Consider the following 11,570-nt stretch of genomic DNA (forward strand, 5'->3'; position numbering starts at 1 on the left):
CTCTCCAGCATTTGTTATTTGTAGACTTTTAATGGTTCCAAATAGGAAAAGGAGTACGTCAAGGCTATATATTGTCACCCTGCTTATTTAACTTATATGCAGAGTACATCATGAGAAATGCTGGGCTGGAAGAAACACAAGCTGGAATCAAGATTGCCAGGAGAAATATCAATAACCTCAGATATGCAGATGACACCACCCTTATGGCAGAAAGTGAAGAGGAACTAAAAAGGCTCTTGATGAAAGTGAAAGAGGAGAGTGAAAAAGTTGGCTTAAAGCTCAACATTCAGAAAACGAAGATCATGGCATCTGGTCCCATCACTTCATGGGAAATAGATGGGGAAACAGTGGAAACAATGTCAGACTTTATTTTGGGGGGCTCCAAAATCACTGCAGATGGTGACTGCAGCCATGAAATTAAAAGACGCTTACTCCTTAAAGAAAAGTTATGACCAACCTAGATAGTATCTTCAAAAGCAGAGACATTACTTTGCCAACTAAGGACCGTCTAGTCAAGGCTATGGTTTTTCCAGTAGTCAGGTATGGATGTGAGAGTTGGACTGTGAAGAAGGCTGAGCACCGAAGAATTGATGCTTTTGAAGTGTGGTGTTGGAGAAGACTCTTGAGAGTCCCTTGGACTGCAAGGAGATTCAACCAGTCCATTCTGAAGGAGATCAGCCCTGGGATTTCTTTGGAAGGAATGATGCTAAAGCTGAAACTCCAGTACTTTGGCCACCTCATGCGAAGAGTTGAGTCATTGGAAAAGACTCTGATGCTGGGACGGATTGCGGGCAGGAGGAGAGGGGACGACTGAGGATGGGATGGCTGGATGGCATCACTGACTCGATGAACGTGAATCTGAATGAACTCCAGGAGTTGGTGATGGACAGGGAGGCCTGGCGTGCTGCGATTCATGGGGTCGCAAAGAGTCAGACATGACTGAGCAAAGAACTGAACTGAATGATAGCCATTCTGACTGGTGTGCGGTGGTACCTCATTGAGGTTTTGATTCACAATTCTCTAATAATTAGCAATGTTGAGCATCTTTTCACATGCCTGTTGACCATTTGCATGTCTTCTTTTAAGAAATGTCTCTTTAGGTCTTCTGCCCGCTTTTTATTGGTTGGCTATTTCTTTGCTATTGAGTTGTATGAGCTATTGTTATATTTTGGAAAAAGCCATTGTCAATCACATCATTTGCAAATATTTTCTCCCATTCTGTAGGTTGTCTTTTTGTTTATTGTTTCGTTTGCTGTGCAAGAGCTTGTAAGTTTGATTAGATCCCGTTTATTTTCATTTTTATTTCTATTGCCTTGGGAGGCTGATCTAGGAAAACATGGGTACATTAATGTTCAGAGAATGTTTTGCCTATGTTCTCTTCTGGTATTTTATTGTGTCATGTCTTATATTTAAGTCTTTAAGCCATTTTGAGTTAATTAGTGTGTATGGTGAGAGGGTGTGTGCTGACTTCATTGGTTTACAAGCAGTTGTTCAACTTTGCAAACACATTTTACTGAAGAGACTGTCTTTCTCCCATTATATATTCTTGTGTCCTTTGTCAAAGATTATTTGACTGTAGGAGTATGGGTTTCTGGGCTCTCTATTTTGTTCCATTGATTCACATGTTTGTTTTTGTGCCAATACCACACTGCTTCGATTACTGTAGCTCTGCAGTATTGTCTGAATTCTCTACTTCTAATTCAGCGTCTACTAGTACATGAAGAATTATTATATAGCAGATATTAAGCTGCTTAGGTCAAGAACTATGGTTGTTTTTACTTGCTATTGTATCTCTAGCACTTAGCAGAATATCCAATATGTGATGCTCAGTAATATTTATTGAATGAATAAATGGTAAAAAAAAAAAAAAAAGTACCAATTTTAATCTGTCAGTCAGTCAGTCATTTTGGTCACTCAGTCATGTCTGACTCCTTGCAACCCCATGGACTGCAGTACGTCAGGCCTCCCTGTCCATTACCAACTCCCGGAGTTTACTCAAAGTCATGTCCATTGAGTCAGTGTTGCTATCCAACCGTCTCATCCTCTGTCATCCCCTTCTGCTCCCACCTTCAATCTTTCCCAGCATCAGGGCCTTTTCAAATGAATCAGTTCTTCGCATCAGGTATTGGAGTTTCAGCTTCAGCATGAGTCTTTCCAATGAATAGCCAGGACTGATTTCCTGAATAAATATTCAGGACTCGTTGGATTTCCTTGCAGTCCTAGGGACCCTCAAGAGTCTTCTCCAACACCACAGTTCAAAAGCATCAATTCTTCAGCACTCCGTTTTCTTTACAGTCCAAATCTCACATCCATACATGACTACTGGAAAAACCATAGCTTTGACTAGATGGACCTTTGTTGGCAAAGTAACATCTCTGCTTTTTAGTATGCTGTCTAGGTTGGTCATAGCTTTTCTTCCAAAGAGCAAGCGTCTTTTAATTTCATGGCTACAATCACCATCTGCAGTGATTCTGGAGCCCAGAAAAATAAAGTCTGACACTGTTTCCACTGTTTCCCCATCTATTTGCCATGAAGTGATGGGACCAGATGCCATGATCTTAGTTTTCTGAATGTTGAGCTTTAAGCCAACTTTTTCACTCTCCTCTTTCACTTTCATCAAGAGCCTTTTTAGTTCCTCTTCACCTTCTGCCATAAGGGTGGTGTCATCTGCATATCTGAGGTTATTGATATTTCTCCCAGCAATCTTGATTTCAGCTTGTGCTTCTTCCAGCCCAGCGTTTCTCATGATGTATTCTGCATATAAGTTAAATAAGTAGAGTGACAATATATAGCTTTGACGTACTCCTTTTCCTATTTGGAACCAGTCTGTTGTTCCATGTCCAGTTCTAACTGTTGCTTCCTGACCTGCATACAGATTTCTCAGGAGGCAGGTGAGGTGGTCTGGTATTCCCATCTCTTTCAGAATTTTCCACAGTTTGCTGTGATCCACACAGTCAAAGGCTTTGGTATAGTCAATAAAGCAGAAATAATGTTTTTCTGGAACTCTCTTGCTTTTTCTATGATCCAACAGATGTTGACAATTTGATTTCTGGTTCTTCTGCCTTTTCTAAATCCAGCTTGAACATCTGGAAGTTCACGGTTCATGTACTGCTGAAGCCTGGCTTTGAGAATTTTGAGCATTACTTTATTAGCATGTGAGATGAGTGCAATTGTGCGGTAGTTTGAACATTCTTTGGCATTGCCTTCCTTTGGGAAATTTTAATATATTAAGAGGAAAAAATCATTCTTATTTAAGCCAAGTAAGTACTATCAAAAATATCAGCCCTGAACCCCAAATTCTTACTAGGGCACAATGATGTCTAAGGCACTTACCATCAGCTGGTATATATGGAGTTAGGTCAATAGGTTTGTCAGCTGTGAGTTTGACTGCCATGTTTCCAAGAATAGCATCAAGACCCTGAACATCAACTTGCAATCCTTAAAAAGAGAAACATGTGAGGAAATTGATATAAAACTCAGAATATAATAAATATTAATGCCTATGTACTATGGTTATTAATTTCATCATAAAATAGAGGTCAAGGACATTTAAATGTTTCAAGAAAGTCATTAATGAACTAAAACTAATCTATTAATTTATATAACACAACATATTGAAAGCAGACTGAGAAAACATTCAGGTTAATTTTAGCAGAAAAAAACAAACATAACAGTTTTTAATATAAAAATTTACATAAGTAACTGTGTTCAGTTTGGTCACTGTATTTCAATACATGCTGTGCTTAGTCACTCAGTCATGTCTGACTCTTTGTGACCCCATGAACCGTAGCCCTCCAGTCTCCTCTGTCCATTGGGATTCCCCAGGCAAGAATAATGGAGTGGGTTGCCATGCTCTCTTCCAGGGAATCTTCCCAACACAGGGATCGAACCCAGGTCTCCTGCATTGCAGGTGGATTCTTTTACCATCTGAGCCACCAGGGAAGCCCAAGACTATTGGAGTGGGTAACCTATCCCTTCCATAGGATTTTCCTGACCCAGGCATTGAACCAGGGTCTCCTGCATTGCAGGTGGAGTCTTCACCAACTAAGCTACCAGGGAAGCACATCTCAATATATAATAGCCTTAAATTTTAATATATCCACAGCCAAAATTGAGGTAAACCTAAATTGTTATAACATCTCTTTAAAACAGGAGATTATTTAATCAATATGAACAGTAGTGTAAATCCTGACAGTGTTTTTTTTCTTTTTGTAATTCAAGTGCACTTACTTCAAAGATGGTTATCTCGAATGAATACATTGACTGTCACACACCTCACAGCACTGAAGCGCCTTTGTTTTAGAGATCTTGATTGATTTAGATTCCAATCATTGAACCACTTATTCTCTTCCCAGTCTTTAAACTTCCACTCTTATGTTCCAAATTCACCCATAAAGAATGAGAACACAAAATCCTAGGCTCCCACCCTCAACCTTAATAAAAGTGGAACTCCAGGCGCATGCACGCACTCTCTCTCTCTCCTTGGAACCTCACTATGTGACCCCAGATGTACTGAGTAATTTCCAGGTCATGTAAGTAATAAGCCTTTGTTTTTCCAAAGTTTCCTGATGATTAATATTGAAGGGTATGTTGCCATTGTAACAATAATCACAAGGGCCAATCCAACCAGAGCACTGGTTATTGATAGGCCGAGACTGGCACAAAACACATATACATGTATTAAAAGTAATTATGGAAGTATATATATATATGAATGACAGCAAGCAATATTTAATGACAAGGAAAAGACAAGAGTGACATACAACAGTCTCAATCTGAATTTTCAATTTGTTTCTCACTCACCTTTTGTAGCTTTCACACAGTTCAACAACCTATTCTTATATATTTTTCCATCAGATGTAGCTGTAAGAAAATAACATAATTTAGGCCATAGGAAAAAAAACTAGATATACTAAAGCAACACTAAATATCCAAGTACAGAAATATAGACCATAAAATAATTTGCTCCTAAAATTTACCTAATAAATAATTGTTTATTTATTTATTTATTATTATTAATAGGAGCAATAAATAATTTGCTCCTAAAATTTATCTTCTAGAAATGGTAAAACAAACTGTAAGAAAAATTCTTAATATGGTAAATCTATCAATTCTTTAGCACCTGAGACAATTATTAATACTTACTACACTAAAGCAAAAATTTGGAAAACTCAGTAGTGGCCACAGGACTGGAAAAGGTCAGTTTTCATTCCAATCCCAAAGAAAAGCAATGCCAAAGAATGCTCAAACTACTGCACAATTGCACTCATCTCACATGCTAGTGAAGTAATGCTCAAAATTCTCCAAGCCAGGCTTCAGCAGTACATAAACCATGAACTTCCAGGTGTTCAAGCTGGTTTTAGAAAAGGCAGAGGAATCAGAAATCAAATTGTCAACGTCTGCTAGATCATCAAAAAGGCAAGAGAGTTCCAGAAAAACATTATTTCTGCTTTATTGACTATACCAAAGCCTTGACTGTGTGGATCACAATAAACTGTGGAAAATTCTGAAAGAGATGGGAATACCAGACCACCTGACCTGCCTCTTGAGAAACCTGTATGCAGGTCAGGAAGCAACAGTTAGAACTGGACATGGAACAACAGACTGGTTCCAAATAGGAAAAGGAGTACATCAAGGCTGTATATTGTCACCTTGCTTATTTACTTATACGCAGAGTACATCATGAGAAATGCTGGGCTGGAAGAAGCACAAGCTGAAATCAAGATTGCTGGGAGAAATATCAATAACCTCAGATATGCAGATGACACCACCCTTATGGCAGAAAGTGAAGAGGAACTAAAAAGGCTCTTGATGAAAGTGAAAGAGGAGAGTGAAAAAGTTGGCTTAAAGCTCAACATTCAGAAAACGAAGATCATGGCATCCAGTCCCATCATAAAGTGATGGAAACAGTGGAAACAGTGTGACTTTATTTTGGGGGGCTCCAGAATCACTGCAGATGGTGATTGCAGCCATGAAATTAAAAGACGTTTACTCCTTGGAAGGAAAGTTATGACCAACCTAGACAGCATATTAAAAAGCAAAGACATTACTTTGCCAACTAAGGTCCGTCTAGTCAAGGCTATGGTTTTTCCAGTAGTCATGTATGGATGTGAAAGTTGGACTATATAGAAAGCTGAGCGCCAAAGAATTGATCCTTTTGAACTGCGGTGTTGGAGAAGACTCCTGAGAGTCCCTTGGACTGCAAGGAGATCCAACCAGTCCATCCTAAAGGAGATCAGTCCTGGGTGTTCATTGGAAGGACTGATGTTGAAGCTGAAACTCCAAAACTTTGGCCACCTGATGCGATGAGCTGACTCATTGGAAAGACTCTGATGCTGGCAAAGATTTCAGGCAGGAGGAGAAGGGGACAACAGAGAATGAGATGGTTGGATGGCATCACCGACTCAATGGACATGAGTTTGGTAAACTCTGGGAGTTGGTAATGGACAGGGAGGCCTGGCATGCTCCAGTCCATGGGGTCGCAACGAGCCAGACACGACTGAGCAACTGAACTGAACTGATGCTAAAGCAAAAACATTTCCTTATTTTATATTTTTTCTGACTCTTTTTTCCCCTCTACTAGTATAGTTTTATATCTCTCCTCCTTCTCCTATTTCCTATAGGCATCTCAATGGAATGAAAGATAACTATCAACATTCCTTAGTCCTGATGTCAAGACTTAGAATTGATTGGGTTATTGACTTATATATTTATTTAAATGACAATTTATAAATTCTTAAATATTCACTATATTATCTCTAAAATTTGGATATGTTTAATTATCTCTAATTTATAATTTATCTATAATAAACCTGGGTTTATTGGATAAAATGGCTTTTTAAGGATATCATTATCTCCTCAAAAGCCAACTATCGCCTGCAAAACCGAATAACTTTTTTGATGAGTATACTAACTGTCTTAAAGGTAATATTAACTCTCCTGAAATCTATGCTGATATTTGAAATGCTCACCATAAATTGGAAGTAAATTCACTAGTTCCAAGTGTTCTTTTGGTGTGAGCTCTATTCCCATGTTTTGCATGACATTATCCAAGTCACTGAGGTCAACTTCTCCTCCTTCAAAACAAAAGAAGTAGAGAAAGATGAGACTTTTTTAAACATTAGAATTTCAAATTATGAAAGTAAAATAAGGCACAATGACACCTGCTAAACAATAAGCAATCAACTGCAGGTATAGAGAATGAACAGTATTCCTTTAACTCTAGCAAAAGAGACCCATAATGGTGGTTATAAAGTAATAATTCATACAATCAATAAGGCTTATACAATTTTTAAATTATTAGAATAATAAAGATGACAGGTACAAATAACTGTGCAGTATACAGTATGGAATTAAGCTACAAATCAAGGGCAAAAGATATTAGAAAACTCCCATACATTTGGAAATTAAAGAACATTTTTCTAAATAAATCATATGTGAAAAATCACACTGGAATTTAGAATATATTTTGAATTAAATAACAATAATAATAGTACATATAAAACTTGTGAGATAAAGTAAAGGTGTTCTGAGAAGGAAATTTATAAACTTAAATGTATACAGTAGAAAAGATTGAAAGATTAATAACATAAGATTCTACCTCAAAGAGTTAGAACAACAAGTTAAATCACTCAAAAGTAGAAAAAAATAAATAATAAAGAAAGAGAAAGAATTACTGAAATGGAAAACAAACTCTAAATAAGAGCAATACAACCAAAACTTGGGTTTTGGAAAGACTTACAAAAGTGATAAATACCTGTACTAATATTAACAAAGGAAAGAAGAGAAAATATAAATAGTGAATATTTCTAGAGACAAAGAGGAAATCACTACAGACTCTACAGATGTTAAAAAGATAATAAGAGTATATTATGACCAATATATAACTGATTTGAATATTTAGAAGGGACAAAGTCCTAGAAAAACACAACTTAGTAATGATGCAAGAGGAATATAAAATCTTGATAGCCTTATATCTACTAAGATAACTAAACTGGCAATTTAAAATCTTACCCACAAAAAAATTTCCAGTCCTAGAGTATTTCAGTGAATGATACAATTAAATACAAACTTTTCCAGAGAATTTCTAACTCCACTTCACAAAAATCCTAAACAAAATATTAGCAAACCTCATGTGTATGTATGTGTGTGTATATATATATATATGCATACACACACACATATAGGCACAAATTAGAGAAGGAGATGGCAATCCACTCCAGTACTCTTGCCTGGAGAATCCCATGGACAAAGGAGCCTGGCGGGCTACAATCCATGGGGTTGCAAAGAGTCAGACCCCAACTAACACACAGACACAAATACAGATAAAATCACCTCTATTTCTATATGTCAATGACTAGGATATTAAATAAAAATATATATATCACTTGCAATTACATTTAAAAACTATAAAATATCTAGGAATAACTCTAACAAAGGAGAGAAAGTAAGTTGACCTAAATAAATATAACATTTTCAGTGATGTGCTACTACCTTGAATTATTTTCAGTAATGTACTACTAGCTTGAAGTGGCTCACAAGGGCCAATTGTTAAAAACTTAGGAATTTTGTGAGCTAGTTTTCTTTTTTTCATTTTCTACACTGCTGTATTATTTTTAATTTATTTTTTAATTAGAGGAAAATTGCTTTACAATGCTATACTATGTGCTTAGTCAGCTTCCCTGGTAGCTCAGATGGTAAAGAATCCACCTCCAAGGCGGAAGACCTGGGTTCAGTCCCTGGGTTAGGAAGATCCCCTGGAGGAGGGCATGGCAGCCCATTCCAGTATTCCTGCCAGGAGAATCCCCATGGACAGAGAAGCCTGGTGGGTTATAGTCCATTTACACTATGGAAAGTAAAATATGCTACAAATCAGGTGTCGTTTTTTTCAGAGTCATTTCACCAGCACACCACTGATTTTCATAAATTAGAAAACTTAACATTGCATAGATGTTAATTTTGTGTAAATTGATCTAGAGTCAAATAAAACACCAGCAGGATTTGGAGGGGCAATTAAAAGCTGATTCTAAAATTTACACCCGTGGTGGATTCATGTCAATGTATGGCAAAACCAATACAGAATTGTAAAGTAAAATAAAAAATAAATTAAAAAAAATAAAAATAAATAAAAATAATAAAAATAAAATAAAATAAAATTTATACAGACATGCATATGACCAAGAATAACCAAGACAATCTTTATAAAGTAAAGCAAATTTGGAGGACTTACACTTCAGACATTAAGACATACTAAAGCTATATCAAGTGTACAGTGTACTGGTGCAAGGACAAATAGACCAAAGAAAAAATCCAGAATCAGCAACACTTTTGTGGTCTTTAATTTATGAAAAAGTTTGCCTTATACTGCAGTGGGGAAAAGGATCATCTTGTCAATGAATGGTGCTGAGTATATATTTAGAAAAAAGCAAATAATGACGCTTATACCATTGCACAGAGAAATCAATTCTGAGAGGATTATAGGACAAAATGTGAAAGAAAAGTAATAAATAAAGCTCCCAGAAGATAAAATAGGAAAAGTGTTTGACTCTGGTGCATACAAGGATTTCTTAAATATGCCCCCAAACTCTCTAACTACAAAAGATTGATTAATTGATTCAACTACACATAAAATAGGAGCTTCTGTTCATCAAAAGATATATGTGAAAATGTAATACATACAGGGAGACATTTACAATTTATATAATCTATAGTGGACTTGTATCCAGAATACATTAAAAACTATAGATAAAATGCAGGATGTAAATAATTTAATAACTAAAAGAGAGGCATCCAAGCAGACAAATAGACAACAGATATGAACAGAAACTTTACAAAAGGAATTATCAAAATAAACTTGGGAATAAGGCCTTAACCAATAAACATGAAAAAGGGGCTCAACATCATTAACCCTCAAGGAAATGCAAGTAATAACCATGGTGGGATACCACCATGTACTCACCAGAATAGTTAAATGGAAAGGACAGACTGTATCAAAGATTAGCAGGAATGTAAAGCAATTGGAACTCTCATACACTGCTGGTTGGAATGTAAAATGGTACAATTACTTAAGAAAATGATGGACAATATCTAATAAAGTACACACAATCCTATCTTATGACAAAGCAATTTCATTTAGGTGTCTGGCCACAGAATTGTGCATGTGTTCAGCAAGAAGTATATACAAGAATATTAATAGCAATAATAAATTATTTGCAACTGCTCTAGACTGGAAATGTCCTTTAAGAGTATATTAAATAGATTTTTGGGGTATACTTATGCAATGGAATATTACATTACAGAACTGTATTCAGGTACAATGAATTAATTAGAAGTCATTTCACCTACCAAAGTAAGTTTTTTCTCTAAATATCTCTACTTGATTGTAATTTAGTATATTTTATAACATACAGCAATGAAAAGTACAAACCACTGCCACATGCAACAATATGGGTAAATCTCAGAGAAAAACATTTAATATAATGCTGAATGAAAGAAGGCAGTGAAATAGATACAGAAATATAGTAGAATATAAATCATATAGTTCCATCTATATAAAGTTCAAATACAGATGAAACTAACCTGTGATCCTAGAATAAAGGATTTAATAACCTCTAGAAAGTATGAAGGAAGTGGCTATAGGGGATCTTCTGGATTACTGATACTATTTATTTCTTGATTCAGGGTGACATGGATAAGTTCATTTTGTAATAATTCTTAAGCTAGATAAATATGATTTTATAAAACAGTAATTATACATGTCATACTTCAGCAAAATATTTGTCAGAGAAAAAATATAGTTTCCTGTAAAGAATTAGTATCTTAAATTTATAGTAACATCTCACTAACCTGTAATAACTTGTACTGTATCCATCAGCGTTTTCAGATCAGTCTTCCCTTGAGCTATTAAATAAGTAAGGCATAACTTATATAGAAAGCAAATTCATAAAAAAGATTTGCAAATAATATTCCAGAAGCTAGCTAAATTTTGTTACTCCAAAATTCACATTATCCACTAGGTTCATTTTAATGCATAATTCTTAGTTTTCAGAGATTGATTCTATCTTAGTAAGCTGGCCCTTGACCCTTGGACTATAAAGTTCATCCCAGAGTAAAATATGCTATCACTAGGCCAATAACTCCTTATAAGCATGATAGGAAATACCAGCCATGGAAGTTTATTCCCTGAAGATTCTAAACTCTGGTAATGCTATGAATTGTAAGCATGGATTGCTGGTCAAAAAAAGTTCATATTTTTATCTCCAGTCTATTCCTAACTGATCTCTCTTGTCACTCAGAATTGCTGCTGACAAATGGTAACAATATACTAGAGGTAAATGTTTATGACCTAACCAAAAGCAGTTATTTCTTTTTTTTAGGAATCACTTAGTTATTTTACTCAGTTATTTATCTAGTCATTTACTTAATTATTCATCCATCTCTCAATCAACTTTTATGGAATGCCAATTTATATGTCAGGTACTCTGCTAAGTACTGGCTATAGAAAGATGAATAGTAAGCCCTTTCCTGAAGGTAAACAGTACCTCTTTTCCTAAAGCTCATATTAAAATTAC

At 35.7% G+C, this 11,570-nt stretch overlaps 1 protein-coding gene across 1 annotated transcript in view; it reads right to left on the reverse strand.

The window, feature by feature from the left end:
* LOC120866571 overlaps positions 1-10,870 on the reverse strand; it is a 29,504-nt gene extending 18,634 nt beyond the window's left edge. The window contains exons 1-4 of the mRNA XM_040244362.1: positions 10,846-10,870; positions 6,972-7,076; positions 4,804-4,863; positions 3,334-3,438 (exon numbers count right to left, since the gene is read on the reverse strand). Of these exons, the coding sequence (XP_040100296.1) occupies positions 3,334-3,438; positions 4,804-4,863; positions 6,972-7,076; positions 10,846-10,870 (295 nt within the window). The remainder of the gene's footprint in view (positions 1-3,333; positions 3,439-4,803; positions 4,864-6,971; positions 7,077-10,845) is intronic.
* Positions 10,871-11,570: the final 700 nt, after the last annotated feature.

This window comes from Oryx dammah, unplaced genomic scaffold (assembly GCF_014754425.2).
Source record: "Oryx dammah isolate SB20612 unplaced genomic scaffold, SCBI_Odam_1.1 HiC_scaffold_8, whole genome shotgun sequence".
In the NCBI taxonomy this organism is placed as follows: domain Eukaryota; kingdom Metazoa; phylum Chordata; class Mammalia; order Artiodactyla; family Bovidae; genus Oryx; species Oryx dammah.